This window comes from Hippocampus comes, unplaced genomic scaffold (genome assembly GCF_001891065.2).
Source record: "Hippocampus comes isolate QL1 unplaced genomic scaffold, H_comes_QL1_v1.1 scaffold76, whole genome shotgun sequence".
NCBI classification, from domain to species: Eukaryota; Metazoa; Chordata; class Actinopteri; order Syngnathiformes; family Syngnathidae; genus Hippocampus; species Hippocampus comes.
This window is the reverse complement of record NW_017805277.1, coordinates 1,091,326-1,115,444: the sequence shown is the minus strand read 5'-3', so window position 1 is coordinate 1,115,444 and position 24,119 is coordinate 1,091,326. Positions and strand designations below refer to the sequence as shown.

Genomic DNA, 24,119 nt, shown 5'->3' with positions numbered 1-24,119 from the left:
GTCAAATAACAATTCCGAGCCAAAGAACGAATATGTGGAGAAGATGGGAGGTTGTACGATATAGGAAAAACAATATCATTTTTTTACATCAGCGGCACCACACCAGCTCACCCCCATCACCCTTGCATGAATTACAGCCTGTTCAGTCACTCATCGCACAGCCTCACGTCTTTGGACTATTATAGATTGCATAGATTGCATGATAAAGAACAGACAGTATTCCTTTTAAAACGCTGTTATTCACGCCCCAAAATAGAGGCACCAAAACAAACTAAATCAATATCAGAAAAAAATAGTGACCCAGAAATACCATCATTGAATAAATTAGGTTCATAAAATAGTTATATATTTATACTTTGCATACTTTTCAGCTCCTAGGCTACTCCTGCTGGCTGACGTGCAGCTTAATGGAATATCATTCATTTCATCACAGTCATGCTGAATAATAAGACCCTTCCCAAATGTTCTCAAAAAGATGGAAACATTGAATTGTCCAAAGTAATTCAGCTGGTCTGGTCCAATACATGGATTCATAAACATATATTTATAAAGAGAAGAGAGAGTGCAAATTTGATGTCATTTTTGGACTCTGCAGCTCAGAATTACTCTGAAATTATTCAAATATATTTGGCACAGCACAGGTACAGACAAAAATAATGCTCTAAAAGAATTATTAATTAATTGTATTGTACATGGGTGTGTGTTATCCATGGGATTTTATGGTACTTGAGCATTGCGCACATAAATGAGGTCTTTACCAGTGTTTTGGTAAAAGTGGAAATCTGGGGCATGATATAAGAATAACAACTAGGACTTACTAATTGTATTATACATGGGTGTGTGTTATCCATGGGATTTTACGGCACTTGAGCATTGTGCACATAAATGAGGTCTTTACCAATGCTTTGGTGAAAGTGGAAATCTGGGGCATGATATAATAATAATAATAACAACTAATAGGAATAAATTGGAAACACTATGTAGTAATTCATACAAAATGTGTCATTATCATAAACAAGTCATGAGAAAACAGATTTATTTTTATTTATTTATTTTTTTTACTGAGTTTGATGGATAGTACTTGGTGTGCTAATATATGATCCTTACCCTAAAGAAATGTTCCCCCCTTGCTATGCGTAGTGCCAGGTAGAAATGACACTGAAATTGTACTAAAATAGGAGTAGGGCAATTTATCAAGATTATGCTGCGAGCACAGTAAAGATACTCTACAATGACCCAGAATTCTCCACACATCCCACTAACTCCCCAAGCCAGCTCCCATTTCAAAACATCTACTGTAAAACAGGCATGATCTCAGAGGGCCCAGAGGATCAACGTTCACAACCTCACATTTACTGCCATCTGCCGTAAATGGCCTCAACCAAACCTCAGAGGAGGTTGGTTTGCAAATATATTTTTCCATCCCTCAAACCCTCATACCTGCTCGGCCATAACATCATATTCGCCAACAAATTTCTCTTTCCCAGACATGTACAACTAATTTACATTCGCAAATGGGAATTCAAGTACAACATGAACTGCAGACGGTGACATTTTTTTTTCTTGCAATAACAGTCAAGACGCCCATTCGCTTCAGAGTTGATGCGACAATAGGATTGCAGAAATTTACGGGCTGTATTACTGAATGAAAAGTAGGAGTCAAAAATATCATCCTCAGCAAATGTTGCATGTATTTTCAATAAACGTGTAGATTCATGAGCTAAAAAAAAACATCCCAGCTAATTCAATTTTCATGAGTTGTGGCTATTTTAGGATTAATTTGCAATATGGAGGGTACTTTATCATGTCCAAAACGTGTCAACGCTTTGACAAAATGCCACTGCAAAATGCTCCCATTCCGGATAAAGAAGCTTTGGTGTCTTTCACGAAATCCTATGCAGGCGGATTGTTTTCAATGAGCCCACGGAATCAGATTGCAACAGATGGAACAATCAAAGCTCAAATGTTACCCCAGTTGGCTCTCATCCCTATCGCTGACACACGATCCAGTGAGGGATCAAAGATGGCTCAACAAGGTGAACTGTCAAGTTAGATGCCCTATTCATGTGAGCAAGGGCTTTAACAATGACTTAGCACAAGCCCACTTCCCATGTTTAAAACAGATACAAAAGAAACATGATAGAAGATATACTGTTTACGTATCAGCTAATGCCTCGGAACTGGAACGATTTGCATCGAAGAAGACATGTGTCATTAGACTTATTACACTTGGTAAACACTATTTAACAAACTCATTGACCAAACAGGGTTGGTGTTACACTGACTAGTTAACCCTGAATCTTATTTTATTGATTATTCATCTTACTAAGGAATATTGGACAACTGACTCACAAATGACATACAAGGAAGGGACATTACAGTTTGTTTTTATTATCTGGATTAGTTAGGACACGGTCTAAAAACTGGTGAGAGGTTACTCAGGTTCTCAATAGTTTTGATCATCCAGGGACAATAGGGGCCACACACAAGAGAATCTGCAACAACTCACACTTACTCACAGTAGATGCAAGACTTGCAAAAAGTGATCTCAAATCTGCTATCTTAAAAAGTAACTTTACCTGTTGAGATGATTGTGAATGAAAGAGTTTCTTATTTACGCAAATACTACAGCCTAACGCACCAAATTAAACAAATGACTAATTTATTGCCTTGAAACACTGCCTTGCATAATAATTTGGAACAGTTTTTTATTTTTGAAAACAATATCGTTATCATTGCATAATATTTTGGAATCCAAAGTGGATCAGACATATCCCGGATGTAATTACCCGCGATAAATTATACCTGAACGTGACTCAGGTTAAAATAAAATAGAAAGAGGACAAGGCCAAACATGATCATAAAGGACAGACTTTGAGCCTTAAGACTGTACAATAATTTGTCCTCTCAGACAAATGCCCCTTGTCATGATCTATGCACCATGATGTGTTTTACGGTATGGATCCAGCATAACATTAGCCAGATGGAGAGCATGGGGAATGTACTACTGCACTTATCCGAACTAGATGTTAAAGGGAGTAATGTTTTAGTGGCTGTGGAGAGAAGGAGGGCAGAAGGGAGGACGCAAGGGAGGCGGCGTGGTGAGGAGCCTCGCACTTGGTACAGCTCCCTCCTCAGCTGACATGCAGTATCACCTGTCAAAGTACTTAGATAATTGGATATGAGAGGGATCACAGGCTCGCCACTATAACCAAAGACACTGTCAGCAGTGTCATTTGGAAGCAGCATCTTCTTGGGCACATCGGACAGACACAGAGCAAAAGACTCAGGCAGATAAGCAAATGTATTTTCAGCCGAATGACCGGACAGAGAGGAAGCAAACCGCAAATCAACCTACATACAGATTTTTTTTTTTTTTCCATCTCACCCGAAGGAGAGGAGTGGTCTCTACTACTTGGGGGTCATGTAAAAGACTAAAAATAGCATTGCCTTCCTGGAAGAATGACAATAAGTTCCAACAGGACACAAAGAACATGAGTGTACCGAGTTCAAATGCAGCTTCTACTGGATAACCATGCACATTCCACAGGGTGAACTGCTGGTGTAAAGGTGTAATAGGCCTCCATGAATATGAAACAAAAAAACGTAATTTATCATCATTTTAGATTCATGGTGAAGTAACGGGGTGCCTCCACCAGTTGACCAAGGCTTAAAGGTCTCCCCATAAGTGGCACCTTAGTGTGTCATTTCTGTAGTTATTTTAATATTCCTGTCTTATTACACATGCACATAACCCACGCAGCCCCACCCAGGGTTCCACTTTTTGCCCTGAGGACATCTATAGAATAAATGCAGAATGTACTCATTCTGTTCAAATGATTCCTCATCTAATGGCTGACCTCACTGTTTGCCCTTACTAGCTGAGGCAAATGAAGCTTTTGCTCTAAGTGCAGTTCATCTGGGTTGCCTCCTGTTAAATGCAACCTGCACACAGCGATACCACTAAGCATATTGAAGCAAACTTGTGAACCACACAACTCACATTTATACTACCGGTAAAATTCTAGTCTTTTATAATTATACAATTGTATTTGGTCTTTAGTGAGGCTTCTACTAATGTTCGAAACTCCAGAGATTGGAGAAGGACAACATATAAAAACATGGGTGTAAATCTCAATGGGCTTTGCAGTTTCAGAGTGTTTACAGTCTTGGCTACACATGATAGCTTTTGCATTGCATTGCAACACAGGAGTACAAAGCAATGAATGCATACAGTGATCGTATTTACTGGCCTCTGGTAGCCAGACAGGCCATCTGTCCTCAAACGTGTATGTGTATGTCTGTTTGTGTGTGTGTGTCTGTTTGTGTGTGTGTGTGTGTGTGTGTGTGTGTGTGTGTGTGTGTGTGTGTGTGTGTGCTTTGTGTGTGTGTGTGTGTGTGTGTGTGTGTGTGTGTGTGTGTGTGTGTGTGTGTGTGTGTGTGTGTGTGTGTGCTTGTGTGTGTGGGTATATATTGTATACTGTCTGTATTTGCGACTCACATAGTTGGCTTGATAAGTGGGCTGCTTCCCAGGCGAAATGAAGGCAGGTGTTCTGTGACTGTCCCCTTTCGGAGAAGAAACTTTTCTGTGAGATCAAATCCTGCAAAAGAGGAATGTGGGGCAGGGTATATGTCAGTAGATTTTAATGTTGTCTTATTTACATTGCAGATTTTCTTATTCTGTACAGACCTGTGATTTCCAGTGTTTCATCGAAGCTGTCAGAAAACCTGAGCACTTCTACATTCAGTAGGGGACAGGAGTCACCTGAAGGAAGGCAAAACAAGACAATTATATGAGCGGGTATTTCGACTTGGACATGTTTGGATGATTTGAATCAAACTTTGAATTTTCATTCAAATAAACCTCATAAACGGGAACTGGTTTAATCAGGCAGTGGTGGCTTCTTACAATCTGGATAGAGAGGAGTGACGCATGGACGCAAAACTTCAGAATGTCGCGTGGATGATGTCACCAAAAGGTTCACATAAAAGCAGATAAAGTCGCTAGATAGTTTGCTAATCGCTTTTTACATTTTTTTTTTTTTTTTGTAACATAGTCGCCATAGGACTTTCTTTTAAACTTAGTATCACTGCAAGGTTGCCTAGTTGGCAGCACTGCTGTGTGAATTAAAGTCATTGGCAAAAACATCATTGCAAAGTAGATAATCAAGTATTGGTTGTGATGAATATTTGAATTAGGTTCCATCAAAATCTCATCCCACAAATCGAGTGTATTCATTCCATGTATTCATTGTGCAAGAAGAGGAGTGACACGAACAGATGGTTATGTGATGTGTCAATCAAATCATTCATTTGCATAAAATTTCTATTATTCATCGATGGACTTGTCACAATGGTCAAGTGGATCCCATATGTATTCACTTTTGGGTAATGACGCACCACCTCACTGAATATATTGTCCAGAGTGCAGAGACACAACAGTGGATATTAAGTTCTGCCTCCAGCACGAACCACACATATGATCGGAGATTTTTTTTTTTTTTTTATAATTGGCTTTCCTAAATGTCAATCATTAATGTTGGTATGGGAATTTGATTTTTGACTGACCATATATTACTAAAACGTTATCGTTTCAGAATAATTTGCATTGTGATGCAGCTATGAATCGATTATTTCTTCTGCCCAAAACCACATGTGTAGGGCAAACCGAGAAACCCATTCCATACGTTGTATACTACAAATAGAAAGAGATGACAAGGGGACAACACAGATAGAAATAAAGAGGACTGTACTATTCCTAAACTGAAAACAGGTGAGTGGGACCAAATGTTAGAAAATTAAACAAAACAAGGGAGTCAAACTAACAAACCGGTGATAAACAAAGCAGGAATTGCAAAAACAAATGAGCATTCCAGACAGATTTTACAGACAATTTATGGAATAGCTAAAAAGCTTGAAAATGAAATACTATTTGTACAAATATCTAAAATAAGCACCTGTGAAAGAGGAAGGCGAAAAGTGACCACAAAAGTTCTTACCTGTCCGTTCATTAACTGCCATTCCGAAAATGCAAGGAGTTAAGAGTACAATCCATAAAAAAGCCGTCCATCTTTGCAGGCAAGTCATGGCTCTGACACAATAAAGCTGTTTCCTTGAAAATCTGAATAGAGGCACAATATAGGATTACATTTTAAACCCACTCTGCTTGACTGCAACAATTTGCTATCACTCTGTGTTATTATCATTGAGTTTTTTTTTCAAAAAGCCTGCAACACTTTTACTGAACTCTATCAATTATCCTCAGAAGCATTCTGTTCATTTTAAAAGACAGTAATAAGCAGTATGATTGTTGATGTCACTTTAATATAACTTTCTGATTGTGCGCTTCATCAGTCCTATTTTCACATGCACTTTGGTGGCTTTATATGCCCTAAAAGCCTGCTGCTGCATCTTTATCCAGTCCAACACAATTTGATCATTTAGTTCTTTATGAAGTAAAACATATCTACTGCTTGGATTAGATGTACGAATCCTGTATACAATACAAGTATTATGTGATAACCACAATTTGTGCTCTAGCAATGCAGAAACCTATATACTATACAGCAAAGGGGACACATTATATAATGCAGAATGTACAGTCGGGCATTGTCTTTGTGTATGCTTAAATGATTGTCACTATTCTCTATACTGCAGTTGTATTATAAATTAGTATGCCACTCTATGAAGGTTGATTCTTGTCGTGTTTTAGTCCTGCTATGAAAGCACTCAACTTGGCCGTATGCGGAGCTTTAAATCACAAGTGTTTTGATCCGTGCGCTGTCAACAGTGTTGTGATGAAGAGCCTCACATGAAAGTGAAAGGAAGCGAACCGAGCAACTTTAACTCGTGAGCGTGCGCAGACGGCGGAACCATGTGGCACGATAGCATTGACATCGTTATGATGCCGCCGTGCAGACGGCAAATAGGCAACCTGCAATTATGTCAGCGTACTTCGTACCTAACGATATTTTGAGAAACTTTTTTTTTCTTCAAATTGCTGTTTCACTTCATATCAGCAATTCTGACAAAACATTAATGACCCAACACTAAAATGTTTCTAATGGAAGACGCCCCAAGATAATAATTTTCACTTTGGATTGATATTGTCACAGTGGTGTTCATCAAACAATTTTGATAATGAACAATTATTCGCTCTCCCAATCACACCTAGGGACAATTTAGACTGTTTCATTCACCTGCTTTGCATGCTTTTGGAATGTGGGAGGAAACCAGAGTGAGTACCTGGGAAACAACCCACACAGGCATAGGGAGAACATGCAACCTCCACACAGGTAGGGCGGAGCTGGAATTGAACCCTGCACCTCTGCACTGTGAGGCAAACATACTAGCCAGTCAGACACCGTGCCGCCCAGGACTTTTATTCAAGTAATATTATGCAGGGATACTTTAACTTCTGCTAAAGTGTTGGCCTGATTTTATTCAATGCGCCGAATGCCGTGGCAACATCTAAAAACTGTCCATTATTTATTATAAGGAATTGATTTTGCTGGATACCTTCATGGCGTACAGAGTATTAGTAACATCTTTTTGAAATATATTTGGTTTATTAAACAATGTTCATGCTGAGCAGCACACAGTGATGCACGTGACGAGCAAAAAAGGTTCTGGGTTTGAATCTTGCCCTTGTTGTGATCACAAATGTAAAATGTAACTGACTGGTGAACAGTCGTGGGTCCTGCATCGTCTGATCTCCTCTCGCCCAAAGTCAGCTGAGAAAGTTTCTAGCTCACCCGTAACCCTGAACTAGATCAGCAGGATAGAAATTGGATGGATGGATGGATGTTTGTGGTTCATATACAATCTTGTAAAAATGGATAAGATGTCTGGTAGGATACATCATGGTCCTCGACAATCACTCATTGCATGGGACATTTCTTGATACACCTTCCATTCTGGAGCTCGTGAGATTGCAATAGTGACATACTGACTTTGCAATTTTTTTTTTTTTTCCTGAAGAATAACAGCCTGCAGAACTTTCGTTGAGAAAAACTGCACTTCATTTTTTTGAGTAGACTTTGGAATTGGAGGGTCACAGTTCAAAATGAAAATCTCAACTATTGAGGCTGGAGACATGTTAGTCTGCTTTCAGACTACTGGCACTTAGGCAAATCCTCAACCTCACCACCCCTAGCTCAAGAGGTGCTGGACACTTCGTGCACACCTTTTACTCTGACATTATGCATGTCTGCATATGTGGAACTGGTTGACGGTGAGGTATGCAGCACAAATATACAGTAGAGTGTGAGTTGAATTTCACAATGAAGGATCCTTGAGTATATTTTAAAAATATTTGCATTGTATTTAGACTAAAAGCTGCCCTCTTTACAACTGTGAGAGAGGACAGGAGGATTAAACTTGATCCAAAGAGAACACATACACGGCCACACTGCAGCACTGCAGCCTGACAGCATGGAACTTTTGGCCCATTGGCATGATGGCGCTCAGAGATGAAGTGACAACTTCAAGTCAAGCATGGGACAAGTAGCACTACAGAGGTATCGCGTTCCTTGTTTGTGTGAAGGCATGATGTTATTCTCAACACACACAGCTCTTACTTGAAGAGCCCTGCACTTATGGATCATGTCTACATGACATACCCGATGCACCAATCCAATATTTTGGCACTAAATATTAGTTTTCATGCGCATATAATAAGAGGTGATTAAAGTATTTGAACGTTCATTGATTGAGTTCTAATCTTCCACTTTGGCTTTCTATAACTTAATGACAGCTCTCGATTTTATATTACCACCCACCATCCCAATCAAAAAACTGTTTTTGAGCGCGTTCGGTGATTGGCTGCCTGACTTAATTTCGGGGGGTACATAGCGGTTCATTTCATCAGGTTATCCGATGTTAATACCATTCAGCGGCAAACAAGTATTGTCATCCGGCACACTTCAAAATTGGCAAATGAACATTTTAGCGCAGCATGTCCGCTTAAGAATGGGGGGGGGGGGAAGGAAAAAAAGAGCTGCTCAGATGAGGTAAAGTGCTGAGGTTGAATGCGCAAATGTGGGCATGCATGCAAGTTTGTAACCGTTAATTCATAACTGTTAAGTACTTACAGTTGTAGGGAAAGTTTCCTCTAAGGCGGTAAGCAAGAAAAGGCAGCAAGCAGCGCATAATCCATGTGAGATAACGATCAGTCCGAGTGCGGGTTTGAGGACTTGGAAATAAGTCACACTCGGATCGCCTGCTGATAGAGCTCCTTATTAGTTACAACGAAGTGGCCCTCCCACAACACTCTGTCATTCCACGCAGGAGATCTAAAGCAAAACAAATACACGACACGAACAACAAACTCACAGCCAAGTGTATATTGTCGATTGCCAGCGTCACCATCTTTAAGATTTCTCAATTAATTAATTAAATGTAAGGATTTATGAGGATGGGAAGATAAGATACACCGTAGTGGAGTTGTATGTTGTTTTATTAATGTATTTATTATGCAGTTTATTATTGTGTTATAGAATGAATTTGGTGCTATATTATTTTTATTATTCATTTATCCATAGCTCCGTGGTCAAGGAGCTGTGAGTACCAGTCGCCTGACACTGCACTTATACAATCGCTGATTGATTAACCACCGTAGAAAAAAAGTAACTAAAAGGGCTAAATTGTTCGCCAGAAAGTTTTCGTAGCAGTGCTGTCAATCATACATCTCTACAATATTACGCACACCTCCGCCAAAGCCCAGTCCCCCCCCTCCCCCCCACCCCCTTACTCTTGACTACCCATTCTGCCAAAAATGAGATGAGTAATTTATTTATTTTTTTGGTCCTTTTGATGGCACACTACAGTCTGTGGATGAATAAAAGTTAAAGTTCCATTCCGATTTGGGTGGACAGGCACTTCCACTGAAATGACTCAAACGGTCAAAATAAATTCCTTAATTTCTTCATTGACTCTAAACTACTGGCAGAGACTTCAGAGAAAGACACACCATATCTTGAAGTAGAACTGTTTCTTCTGAAATTATCATCATCCAACCAACCAAATTGGTCCGATTGAGATCAAGAATCTTTTTTTAAAGAGAGACCTGTACAGTATACAGTAGATCCTACCTGATTATATAAACCCTTCAAACATAGCGGGTGCTTCCTGTCAAAAAATAAATAAATAAAAATTTGAATGTCTGAAATGAATGTGCAGCAACCAAAATTATTTTGAGTGCAAATCAGTGGATTTTTTTTTTTCAGTTATGCCGAGGTATCAGTACGGGTATTTAACATTCGAGTATACCTTCGCACTTACAGTAAGTACGTTTCAGAGTCTTCTCTGTACTTCTGCTTTGAAAACTGTACAGTGTGTCAGTACTTTTGCTATCTCTAATAAAAATCAAAACTACACCATACGCTGCTATATGAGTGTCTGCAATCATGAGAAAATATTCACGTAAATCATTGAGATAATGAATACGATCCATATAAATGTACACCAACGAATGCTTTAACACAATAATATACCATTCAATCTTTGCTACTTGCCTCCTTGTAACAACAACTTTGTAAGTTTCTATGAAGTGACTATAAAGACTTAACACGTTGCAAGGCGGCACTGTAACTTTAACGTTAACGTGTTTAAGATGTTGCTCTGCACTTGGTTGCCGACAAGTTCAGGGTGGATGTACATCGCCTTTCACTCAAAGTCAGCCGGGATAGGCTAGAGAGCATGTGACCCAATTGAGGATGAGCAGGAGTAATAAAAGATGGATGGGCGAATGTTTCAGGTGTGTTTGCAGTGAAGGCTTTTCAAAATGGTGCTGTCATTGTCTCCTTTCATTTCTTTCAGACCAATATCCCAGGCCCCATGCAGATCAATGTTTAGAGTGTTGATGTAAATGTTCCCTCCCTGTTTACCACATGCAGAGTTGTGAAAAGACATGGATTAAAAAGGTTTCCCACAATAACTCTGTAGGAGAATGCCTAATTAAGATTTTAAACAGAGCATGAAAATGTTCTGCATAAAAATCAAAGTAATTGCATGCTTCGTAACATTTATTTGACATTTTTCGCAAAGAGAAAACGTTTTTTTTCCCCCTGGCTAGCAATTTATCTAGTGCCAACTGACTTTTTAGGTTTGAAGGTGTTCATTAATTTGGAGAGAATTTCCACTTCTCACCGCGTTGTGATTTTTGGCATTAAACAATGTGATGTTGTCATCCAGGTGAAAATGACCTTTTGCTTTTGAAAACGCAGAAGATGTTAATAGTATCTGAAATTGGAAAGTTGCTATTTTCTAAGAGGAGAGCTGGTGTCACTATTCTGGTTGTTGTTTTTGTTGGGGTTTTTTTTTTTTTTTGTCTTTCGACAGTTCAGTGTTCATTGTGAATAGTTGATGCAAAGAATGAAAATATGGAAATTAACAGATTGTCATGGTTTATATTCTGTTCACATAACCTAAACTTTTGGAAATCACAATGGTTCAACAGAATGCAACATAGTACAGAATGACTTTGAACACAACATTAACCCTGACGCTGCTCTCAGAAGAGTGCATCAATGTTCTTGTATGCATCTGTAGATTATTCGTACTCCATATTGCCTTCATTTCTTCAGCAAACATTGTGTGTTTTGGCAATACAAAAAAACACACATTCAATGTTTGCCCTTAATACAAAAGCACTCCATTCAGACTCTAAACCATCCAAAGCACTTTTGTTGTAAGGCACCTGTCTTCATAATGTGTTGCCAATCTCTGTGCACACACAGCCATTGATGTGCATTTGCTGGGATGAAGAGTACGCGTGTAGACATCGAAGACAAAAAAGACACAATTATGCACCGATTTAGCCTGCAGCTTCAGTACAATAGAGTCTTTATGCAATATGACCATATAACTGAAATGAAAGAAAGAAATATATCAGCGGCAAACATTTCATGAATAGCTGTGAGAAACTTTAGAGGGAAAAAAAACCACCCATTCCCTGGTTTGAAGCAGGTGTGGAAAATGCAGTAGAAACATGATAGACTAGGAATGTAAAATACCTCTAAAACTGTAATAATAAGCATAGTTAGATTCTTGATTCTCCATCCATAATTTTGCAGTCTGGATTGCAGTACACTGAGCAAGATCCAGCCCCCTAACTGCTACATGGGTTTCCCTAGCTGTAATCTCAAAAATATTCTATACTCGATGAAAACTCAGTCAGGATACAGTAATGACGAATATGTGACTAACAGTATTGTGACAGCCCACTTAGAACACCAGTTCCTGTCTGTCTGTCTGTCTGTAATACAGTAATTAAGTAGGTTTTGCTCCGCTGCCAGCACCTTGGTATCTTCGTGCCCTTCATTAGATTGGGCACACTCCAGCCTTTGTCCGCATTGCGTATTTAGACACGCATTAAACACAATTTATCAAGTACAACTGAATGAGGGGGGGAAAAAAACGCAAAGGAAATTCAACTTCCCCTGTTAGACAGAGTAGGTGGTGCCGCATGAACAAGTTAATAATGCCAAGCATGTTACCTGATACGGGAGTGTTTCTGCATGTGTAATGTAAGCCTTGTTTCCAGCTGGCCTTAAGTTGACTCCCCACCAAGAATACACATACCATAATTATTTATTTCAATCATAATGTCTTGCACAAGCTGCAACGATTAAATGAATAACAGTGCAATGACGAAGCATTTGTAGTGGTGTCTAACATTTCCAAAAGCTTGGACACTTGCGTGTGAAATTTGAAGCTGACACTTAACATTCAGATTACAAGCAACCTCTTCTCTGAGTGTTCATCTATGTGTGCTCTGCGATTGGCTGGCAACCAGTTCAGGATGTCCCCCGCCTACTGACCGAAGACAGCCGGGATAGGCTCCAGCACGCCCCACGAGCCTTGTGAGGATAAGCGGATCAGAAAATGGATGGATGGGTGGATTTTCTCTGAGGGGGAAATTTGCAAATTTCCTTTCTGACCAGCCATACCAGATACTTTGTGTGGCAAGAACAAATTATGTTTTTTTTTTTGTTTGTTTGTTGTAAATGCCAACTTGTTCATTAAATTGTGTAAATGTTATTTACTCCTCTTAATTGATAAATTACCCAAGCACAATATGGAGAACTTTTTTTCCTTTCAGAAAATTGCAAATGTCTCTGTCATAGCGAAGTCTTTCTTTTGCTGAAGCAATTATTAAGTAACTATGAGGGCATTCAGAGAAAATTGCATTGAATTAGATTCTCATTGTAGAATTTCTGACGATAGTTCCATTGTTATTAGAAACACTTGGGGAGGATTTTAGTCTTGCTGCATTTGAGCAGTGAGCCACAATTACATAATACGGTAAAAAAAACATTGCCTCCTCAGACCCAATAAGTATTTATGTTTCTTCCAGTTTTTTCAGTGACTTCGATACCTTCCTAAGATTAGAATTGAGTTTTTCAAAATGACTTGTTCAATTTTCACATCATTATGTCCCTTGTGCACACAAAATGTTTGGATGTGCCGATCCTTCCATGTTCAATTACATTACATAACAAGAACATTGACTAGTACAAAATTAATAATTTCCATAATTATGAAGTGATACTGGTGGTTTTAAAAGATGGATTGAGTCTGGTGAATTCCCACGTCAGAAATGCATGTCCCTCCATTGTTTAATTACTGCTAATCCGTATTTTTCTCACATTGTTTCCATTTGTAGCCGTAAAAGTATTACGGCATTAGATTCGTGTCACAAGTTATGTCGAAGAACACGTGTCGTGCTGACGTCACCTTCTGCGCCATGACGTAGTTCAAACCACGTGGTTTTGTTATTGGAGGAAGTGAAAATGGCCGCTCAGTCTTTTCTCTCGGAGTCGGCTCTTGGTTGGTCTATTTTCACCTTTATACTTTTGGTGAGCACCTGTGAACTTGTTTCATTGTACCACAATTTATCAGAGTGAAAGAAACATTGCCTGACACCGTTTTGCGACCTCTTGTCTTGTCTCGTTCGTGTGTTTTCGAGCCATCATGGCTACCGTTTTCGAACAATACTCCTGTCGCTTGGATTTGATACAGTATAGTCAACGTTTGTCATCATTACCCAAGCAACAGTTGTTATTTTATGTAAGAAATCTACTAACTGTACGTTCATATTCAAGTAAGTAAGTAATGGAACGGTGGCCATTTGTTTAAACATTGCAACCAGAATCTTGCATATTGCGCATTTAGAAAAATGTAATCGTTGATCATAGTTAATATGCATATTGCATTTTATAAACACGTATGCACATCTCTACTGATACCGACTTCCATCTCCGTAAATATTAGAATAGTGGAGCAGATGTTTGGAATTTTTATGGACGTTCTGTCTGCCTTTTCCTTCCCATTGGCACTCATGGGCAAAATGTTTAACGTCATCAAATATCCAAAAACTACAGCCAATCGTCGCCAAAATGTATGTGCACATCTCTACTCCTACCCAGTTCAGTATCTAAGATGCGTGTCTCAAACAATCTCCCAATTTCGAATTTTATGACCATTAGGCCTTATTCATCTTGCGTTTAACGTCACTTAATGTTGGACATCTGCGAGTAATTTACACCAAAATTTATGTGGACATTTCAATTTATGCCACCTTCAGCCAAAGGCTGAATGATTTAATTGAAACCTTTCTGACAGATATTCAGATTTTTATTAAATTCACAATTTTCTTCTAATGACGCTGCAGTGCATTATTGACTATGTACACTCATGATTACAAACGTACCATCAAAACGTGAAAAGCTATTGCTCTAATAATGCAAGGAGGCTTTGTGATGGAGTCAGTCAGTGATATGTATTTGGTGTAAAGTTAACATTCAATGAGTGAAAATGCCATGGCTATTGTGCCTGTATTTGGTAATTTGAATGTTTAAAACCCACAAAGAGTTTCAGTACAAAAATAATGATATGAAAAATAAGTCTGAGATGGAGCAATACACTTTTTGAGTTGTTCAATATCGGTATTATTAAAAGAAAAAAGGAAACCTAAAACTTTTAGTTTATTTTGTGTCTTAGAAAAAGCAATTGGTTTCGATTCGGTGGAATGGTCCAGAGACTATAAATATATTCGTATATAGAACAACATATAACATACAAATTGATATGTATACAAGTCTGTAGTTTCCATATTCATTTTAGAAAAATCTGATGCTTTGCCAAAGTATCATATCGGAACTCGGTATCGGCAGATACTTAAAACCAAAGACTCGGATTTGGACTTGGCTGATAAGAAAGTATGATCGGAACATCCCTAATCATTTCTGAGGTTTAATTCGTCATATGTAGAGATGTCCATACTAACTTTGGTGACGATTGATCACATTTTTCTGACGTTAAACAACATTAAGTTTTGCTCTATAGTGAGCGTCGATCCAGAGGAAACGACTTAACCTCTATAAAAACCGAAAATATTGGAATTATCAATCTGATGTTTTCAGAGGTTGAAGTGGGCATGAGTAGAGCTGTGCATATAAATTTTGATGACGATTGATGGCAGTTTTATGACATTAAGTGATGTTAAGCGATTTTTTTTTTTTACACATACGTGAAGTGGTTTACACTGTCCCGTAGTGAGCACAGTGTGCTGAAGTGAATGCCTTTAAAGTAGCTCAGCAGGTTTAGTGCATAATTAGCCATGACTATTGGATTAGCCAGACACAGTATGGCTGTCAAAAAAGTTGCTGCACTTTCTTACAACACTACTAAGTGCCTTCTACTTCAACACCACCACAGATTGATCTGATTTGGATGCAAAGCTACATCATCACCTGAAAAAAATAACAAGCAAGAGGGCTTAAAGCTGCTTGTCTTTTAATTGATCCTGCCAATAAGTGGCAGCCCTTTATCTGAAGAGACGAGTGTTAGAAGTCTCCTTGCTTCCTACTGCATGTGTGCCTTGAATTTGACCTTGTCATTTGAGAATTTTTCCATTCCACCACCTTTTTTGTAGCAGTAGTGTTTTCAAATTGAACAACAAAACAGTGATAGCAACTACAACCAAACAAGATTGATCCTGCTTCCCCCAGTCAAAGTGTATTTTGTTTAACAGTGCTATTTTTTGGGTATCATTGGATTGGCAGCTGACCTTTATAAATTATTCAACATTAAAATGTTGAACAATACCATATTTTTCGAACCAAATTGCTCTAGCTTAATGCAAATGTATAATGTGAAATGCCATAGGTGCGTTGATGCAAATGAGCATGATTGTTTTGTGAATTCTGAACTTTCAAATAACTGCTAATTTAACACACGGAGCAGCCACACATGCAACTATAACATGCTCCATTAGCCACATGTGCATACAGTATTTATTCTTTTTGTGGGAGTGACAACTTTTATTGGTGATTGGTTGGGGACCATTTGTGCCCTTTCTTTTTCTTGCCCTAGGGTTGACACTTACGTTTTCCATCTTCAAGACCATAGAGAACTTGAATATTTTTGGGGAGTTGTGGGGTTATGAGGGGATTTTATTCTGTGTGGCCGGAAAAAAAATAATCTAAAGTTCAGTAATATTCATGGCTGTATTTGGTTGTCTTGGTGATGTTATAACAATGTCTTTTGGAGAATTTTCTTTTCTAAGTCTTGTTTTTCAAAAAGAAAAAAAAAATCTCTTTCTTCTGTTATGCTGCATGTCTTTCAGTGAGCACTGCAGCACAATATGCTGCAAATCAAAATTTGGACTTGCCTGTACTGTGTGTGTGTGTGTGTGTGTGTTTGTGTGTGCAAAAATGCTTAAGAGGATCCCCCCAAAATTCACAACATAGCAGCGCTGTAGGTAATCTGCGATATAGCACGGTCTCAAATATTATATTTTGTCATATGTTTAGGTTGGTTAGGGTGAGAGAGCACACTTGTCATCTATCCATCCATTTCCTGTAGCGTTGGTCTTTATTGGAGTCATGGATCAGCTGCAACCTATCCCAAATGAGAGGCAAAGTGCACTCTGGACTGGTCACCCACCAGTCAATCGCACTGATGAACAATTTATAGTCATGAATATGCATGCAGGATTTTGGGATGAGGGAGGAAGCTGGAGTACTCTGAGAAAACCCATGCAAGCCCGGCAGACATAAACATAAACTGAGACAGACAAAATATCCATATTTTCATTATGTTGCTCAAGATAGCATAATATTACAACTGAATTAATTATCAACGAGAAAGAAAACACCCAAACAATTCAAAAATTTTAAACCAGTGATCCAATCTTTTTTTTTTCAATAAAATGTTCCAGTCTCTGTCCCAAGTCTGCATAAATGAGAGGGTTGCATGAGGATGTGCAAGAACTGAAAAAAATATATATATGTCTTGAATGTTAATCTTATGTTCACGTGTTTGCATTATTAAATGTGACAAGTCACATCCATGTTGAATGCTGCATGAATTAATGTATATTTGATGTTGTTTTTAAGGTCATCCTTGCTTTTTGCTGGGTCTACATCCGCAAATTTCAAAGTCGCCAGGAGAGTGAAGTTGTTTCAACCATCACGGCAATATGCGCACTGGCTATTGCTCTAATAACTTCTGCACTTCTTCCCGTGGATATATTCCTTGTCTCCTTCATGAAGTACCCAAATGGCACTTATAAGGTTTGTATCTGTTATCCGCTCTGCTAATAGCCTCGCTAAATTGTATCAAAGAAATTGGATTTCCTCAGGCACCTTTTAAATAGTTTGTAATTTTCTTTCAGAACTAAGCAATATGGATTGTTTGTCTAGTCTTAAAGCTTAATACATTTCTTGGCTCATGAATTCTGTTACACTTGTGTTTGAAGACAGTGTTTGTTTGTTGCTTTGTGTGGGTTGGGAGAAAGTCATATTGTTAGGCTGTGTTTGCATTGATGGCACATCAAGCACTACGTTTTGTTTGGTGATGAAATTAAAATATTAAGTCCGCATTTTCAGTTGGGATTGGCCATTTTTTTTTAATGACGGGGAAAAAACAGCGCAACAATACTGAGAATCAAGCAGCGTTACAGAATCTGGGAAAATCACACGCACACAAAAAAATGACTGGATAACTGCATACATTGGATCAATGTGAGCCTGACATCGAAAATACGCCCATCAATTTGCGTGTATACAATTGCACGTATACTCAAATATCACGGCCATTGTGAGTAAAGCTAACAGTGAATTAAGTTTCATGTGTTTGATCAGATAGTTAGGTAGATCATAAAGAATATGCAAACCCCACACAGGAAGGCCAGAACTGGGATCGAACCCACGACCTCTGCACTGTGAGGTTGACGCGCTAACCACTGGCACACCAGGCCGTCCAGATCACAACGTCATTTTAATAAATATACATTTACTTGAAGAATAAATTTTCAGTCTTTTGAAACTTAGGTTACACCACCTGTTGTTACCTTAGTTCAGGATTTTTTTTTTTTTTTGTGTTACAAGTACAGTTCATGCTATTCTTCCTCACCATGGCAGCTTTTATCTTTTGTTTATCGGTAATAATAGTTTAGTCATTAGGCACTATAAGAGGATTGATTGTGTTGTAGGTTTGGTCTGTCATCACTCTTAGAAACAATGGTGGTGATTTACTAAAGATTTGCTTGGCAAAAAAATAGGTGCGAACATGATTGCTCTTGCAAACAGATGTGGATACTCATCTACTGACAGGGCGCGCCTCCCAGGATTGCATATGCTCTAAATTGATGTGCAGATCATTTTGTGCATTTTGGGAGGAGTATAAGCAAATTACAATCATTTAGCATGTGCAGTGTGATTAATCAAACCTAAGACATATTGTAATGGCTGATTTGGGGTCTTAAAACACCGTGTATGAAAGGGAGATGCAAAAACGGCACTTTCTGTGTAGCCATAATTATGGAGGAGGAATAGCAAAAGTGAGAGGGGACGGGTCGAACACATCTTTTCCGCTCGTGTAAACATTTTTGAAATGCCAGAAACACACATTATCGTGACATATCTTCTTTTCAGCAATGCAATTTTGGAGGTTTTGAATGATTTAAGGGCTTACTTGGAGCCAGTCGCCTACGACAAAACTCCTTTCAGCTATGTATTTCTTCACGTCATTTGTGGGTCATTTGTCTGGTGCTGCCTTGTCCCAGACAGTTTTTCAAGTGTCCTGTCCCAACTTTTAAATGCATGTGATGCAAAATGGGTATTAGTTAAAAAAGTTCAAACAAACAAAAACATGGCTTTTATGCGGTTGCTGGATTCAAAATGATCAGTCTTAACATTTCTGTAACGCATGAATATGCTTGTCTTCCATCAACACTTCCAATTCCATTACTTCGAGCTTCATATTGGGTTCTTCGATTCTCTCGCAAATGTTGCATGCATCAGCGCGACAACCTTCATCCCAAGATGCTATTTTTACTATGACATTTTCTATCACTTTTACACCTGTTGAGTTTAGCGCATATAATCTATTCGAGTGAACTTTCAATTAAGTGCCTGCCATTTGGCATCAGAGTAAAAGATTGCAATCTTAATAAATCATGCGCAGCTCACTGTCCAACAGAGCGCAGATTGTTTGCGCGAACAAGCAATTTGGTGCCTGTTATTTGGGAATTTAGTATCAAATCCAATGTTGACAAATTAATTTAACATTCATTCTTACGGATATGGCAATTGAGAACAGATTGTCATTTGCAAAGCAGACCTGTCGCATGTGTCACATTTAGCGATACACCACAATGAAAATTGTCCGAAACTGAAAATAGCATATGAGGAACACCAGGCCGAAAGCTGAAACACCAAAAGACATTACAAAATCTGGCTCCTCTTGTTGTCTTGTTGTCTGTTTGAGAGGGAAGAAATTTCATCTGTGCAGTACTGCACATTTGACAATAAAGTTGTACTTGACTTAATAACCGGGAAAAAAAAAACCAAAAACAAAAAACTTCCTCAGCTAGCTCATTTTCTGCCCTTTGCCAGTTTTGTCCTCGTGTAGGAATGTGTGGATACATTTCGAAGATTTATTACGAAAGACCAGCATTGTTAGACAGCTCTATTAAATATCGTTTTAATTCCACTCATGATGTATAACCATAGGTAAATCTCTGGATAACAAAAAAAAAAACATCTTAATTTTAAAACTACAATAAACATTTTAAAATTTGTACAGAAAAAGAAATCTGAATGAAATGCCTCCTTTTAGAAAATTTATATAATCTGCCAATGTAATGCCACAAATGCAGAAAAACAGGAAATAAGACTAAACAAGAAGGCTGGACATGTTTTTTAATAGTTGCCATGCATCTACAAAAAAATGTCAAAAATAAACACTGTTGAGTTGTTCAAATGCATAGTAAGGAACAAACAGCACTGTAATGAAGTATTTCTAGTTGATGCAAGAAATACGTTTTGGAACATCATGGCAGGTCAGAGAAATATCACAAGGGACTTGGAAAATTGTAAGCCCAAAAATGTGTCTGTAAGTCGAGCACTTAAAATATGAAAGAAGTATCGGAAACTATATAAGAAATATGAAGACATGGCTTTGAAAAATGGCCTTCCTCAGTTTATAGTTTTTGAAGGGGATTTCTCAACTGCAAATTTGGAAAATGTCGACCGAGTTGTATGCACTGTACTTAAGCTTGAGAGAAATTTTGAAGTTGAACACCTGTTCTACGTCACGTGTAAAGTGGCGAAACACGGAAAACAGCTGTTCCGTTGTCACTCAAGATGCTTGATCATGTGTTCATCAAGTGACCGTTCGGTCGCGGGTACGCACGTACCTACTAAGTGTCAGCTCTCTGGTTCCTTCCGAGAGATATACATGCTTTCACAACCGCCGGTGAGGCAGTCCACGGTGGCCAAGGCAGCCCTCTCGCCCTGGGTTCGTGGGCGACTGCCGCGGCAAGGACATTTTACGCTCATTTACTGACCACCCACTTCCATTCACTTCAGCGTCCTGTTGACACATGCGAGATGCATCATGGGTAGGCACGGTGGCTATCCCTGACCCGTTAGCAACCGAGATTTTGCATTAGCTAGCCCGCAGAGTGCTTCATCACAACAAAACAGTGGACTTTTTGGCCAAACAGTTTTGGTGCATCTCTAGGTTTTTTTTAAGTTGGGTTTACTTTAAATCAGATGTTTTTAATGATTGTCATACTGGTTTTTCCTCAACGTCTAGGAATGGGCTGTCAACAATGAGACAAGAGCCCAGATTGAAGATACTGTCCTGTATGGCTATTACGGTGAGTACTTTCCCTTATCCTTCCACTTTGCTATACTACATATGTGTGGCTAAAAATGTAGCCGTTTCTTATTAAATTTCAAATTAAGAGTGTTTTTCTGTCGTCACAATATTTTTTCCCACCGTGACTTGAGACTGTATATCCTTTATTTTGATTATAAGAGCTGTGGTCCATCATCCATTCATGCATAAATCTTATCTACCAGTAGTTTGACTCTGGGCCTCACACGTTTCTTTTCATTCCTACAATGTTGACCTCCTTATACCCCTAAAGATTGTGTGCATCGTCACCTCATCACCTCATCAAGCACAATTGCCAAGCCAAGGACCCGGTTTGTGACAAATGCAAACATAAAAACAGTGATTTTACTTGACACAACAGTTCATTCCAGCAATAGCTTTTAAACACCACTAGACAGAGGGTCGCTCTGCAGACACCGTTCTGTTGCCTCTACAATATACAGGATGAGTCAGGCGGCCCTCAAGGAGCACTTTTCCCTTTGTTTTAGTTTTATTATAACAGTTGTTAACTTACTGCCCCTCCACTTGCATGACATTTTGGAATGTTAAAATAACACTTGAAACATCATCTGTAAAGTTAAAAAAAGGCTTTATCATAGAAAAAGTTTGAACCTGGAATAAATTCACTTGGTTACGATCATTCACTTCCATTGTACTGTGCATAACATGTCCAGCATGAGGCTCCAAAAAATACCTGAAAGAACACAGCCCCCAAAAGAGCCCACAATGTTTATAATAAGACTATTTGTCCATGATTACAATAAGAGGGCCCGAATCCAGACTGTTTTCCTTATCACTCTCGAACATAAAACTGTAGTGGCGCTGAAATGTCTCCGTGATTGGCTTGCGTGTTTGGCTTTGAGTCTGCTGTCTCTGATGACAGCAAATTCAGCCATTCCAGAGACACTATCACACATTTTCCAACAGCTGCTAGCCTAAAGTGCCTCCAAGCAACACTGTTATGCACCGTCTGTTAAGAAATGACAAGCTGTCTCCTTGCTTCGACAGCTCAATCCAATGAACTACTTCCACTGGTTATATGACAATAAACTTTCAAAGCGGCTTTCAAAGACTGTTTTCAGTGCGTGTTAATTCAGCATTTAAGGGACTGTAATCAGTTCTCCGCCGGATAAAAAAAATAGATTTAATATCTGGTTTAGATGAAACGTACCCTCAAATATAAACTTTGTTTAGATCAGACACAAGACATGAATAATTCAGTTGGTGTCGTCACGAAGGATGTATTGCGTCAGTGTTTTCATTCAATTGTTGGACAAACTGTCTGTAAAGCAAGTTTATGGAGGAGCAGTTAAATTTGTCGTGCATCAAGGGATGCAATTTTCTGCTTTTAACACTTTGAAGTATTTGACCCTGAATCGCTGTGTGACAGTTAATTCGAAGACATTACGTCTAGTTTGGCTCACTGCTTCTTTCTATGTGCCATGCAACCCTGTCGATCCTAAACTGGATTCAGACTACATTGTTCATTTTCGATTATGTTTTCCTGCAATGTGGGTCATGACAGCGAAAAGAAAATCTGAAGGGACAGATTGGACCCCTGTCAGTGTGAGCCCGACATCATCCAAATATGCTCTTGAGGCTGTGTACAGGCCAACCCGTACAGCAGTCCAAACAACACACCCACGGTGAATGAAGTTAAGGATGAATTCAGTTTCTTGTTTTTACGTTTGACCGGATGATCAGAATACATGTGTGCTTATACATGAAGATGTTGCAATTTCGGCGCAAACATTTAATAATGTTTCAATGTGCCAGTGTGCTTCCAGCTTGGAAATATTAAACCATCGAGTCACTGTTATTGTGCCTTTTTTTCCAGTTTCGAGACATTTGCAATGATCCAGCCCATTTTGTGGCCTGTTGAGATTTACATTTATATTCTTTTGGCAATCCAATGTCTTTTATGGGGTGATCTACCTTCGTATCTCCTGCCAATGGCACCCATATTCGATAAGAGGACTTGCTGGCTGACACTGTGCAAATACAACATTTTTATGTCTGATTCAACTCATTGTTCAAACGTTTCACTTTTCTATTTACCAGTAGGTGGAGACCAAGCTCCACGTGTGTTGGATGCAGAGCTCAAACCTTTTCAAGTTCACTTTCTTTTTACACTGATACGTGGCAGCTCTATTGTTCTCTCTGAAAACTGAATACATGATTTAGTGTGTTAAAGAAGAAATGTCACCTGTCTAGTGTTCTTTTTACAATTACATTGTTAATCAAAATAACTCTGAACTCGTGTTTATGCTTCCTCTGGAGAAGATGCATTTTATTTTAATTATGCAATGGTTTCGCACAATGCGATTTGACAGGTATGACAGACTGTTTATGTGACTAATCTTTTCACAGAATACACATATGGAGAGGAAAAAAACTAAAAAAAAACAGAACAATGAAAGGAACACACATAGTTGAATCTGACAAAAGTATTAATTTGGTTCAACAGAAGTATTTGTTATCATTATTATATGAAGAAAAATCGTAAAACAGGCTTGGATAAAATTATGTAATCCTTAACTTAATATTTAGTTGCACAACTTTTTGAATCAAACGCTGCAATCGTGCGATTTTTGTAGCTTTGAAAGGTGCTCTCTCTGGATGCCATGTTTCAGCTCCTTCCACATATGTTCAATAGAATTTAGATCAGAGCTTGCAGAATAGTCCAATGTTTTGCTTTTAGCTATCCTTGGATGTTTTTAGCTCTGTGTTTTGGGTCATTATTCTGTTGCGAGATTCAGGACCGGCGACTGAGTCTAAGATTTCTGACACTTGGCAGCATGTTTTCCTCAAGACTACCATGACTGTCTGCATATTTCACTTTACCCTGCGCAGATTCAAGACACCCTTGCCAGTCCCAGAACGTAACAGAGACTCCTTCATATGTCACAGCGGGGACGTACTTTTCC

The 24,119-nt window shown here is 38.7% G+C and overlaps 2 protein-coding genes across 2 annotated transcripts in view; one reads left to right on the top strand and one right to left on the bottom strand.

Moving 5' to 3' along the window:
• Positions 1 to 9,278, bottom strand: part of LOC109516118 (collagen alpha-1(XIX) chain) — a 97,971-nt gene extending 88,693 nt beyond the window's left edge. Inside the window, exons 1-4 of the mRNA XM_019870332.1 lie at positions 9,093 to 9,278; positions 6,000 to 6,121; positions 4,691 to 4,765; positions 4,502 to 4,601 (exon numbers count right to left, since the gene is read on the bottom strand). Coding sequence (XP_019725891.1) covers positions 4,502 to 4,601; positions 4,691 to 4,765; positions 6,000 to 6,087 — 263 coding nt within the window. The 5' untranslated portion in view covers positions 6,088 to 6,121; positions 9,093 to 9,278. The remainder of the gene's footprint in view (positions 1 to 4,501; positions 4,602 to 4,690; positions 4,766 to 5,999; positions 6,122 to 9,092) is intronic.
• Positions 9,279 to 13,746: 4,468 nt separating this feature from the next.
• The window catches only part of lmbrd1 (LMBR1 domain containing 1), a 38,343-nt gene continuing 27,970 nt past the window's right edge, over positions 13,747 to 24,119 (top strand). Inside the window, exons 1-3 of the mRNA XM_019870639.1 lie at positions 13,747 to 13,859; positions 17,403 to 17,579; positions 21,109 to 21,172. Coding sequence (XP_019726198.1) covers positions 13,794 to 13,859; positions 17,403 to 17,579; positions 21,109 to 21,172 — 307 coding nt within the window. The 5' untranslated portion in view covers positions 13,747 to 13,793. The remainder of the gene's footprint in view (positions 13,860 to 17,402; positions 17,580 to 21,108; positions 21,173 to 24,119) is intronic.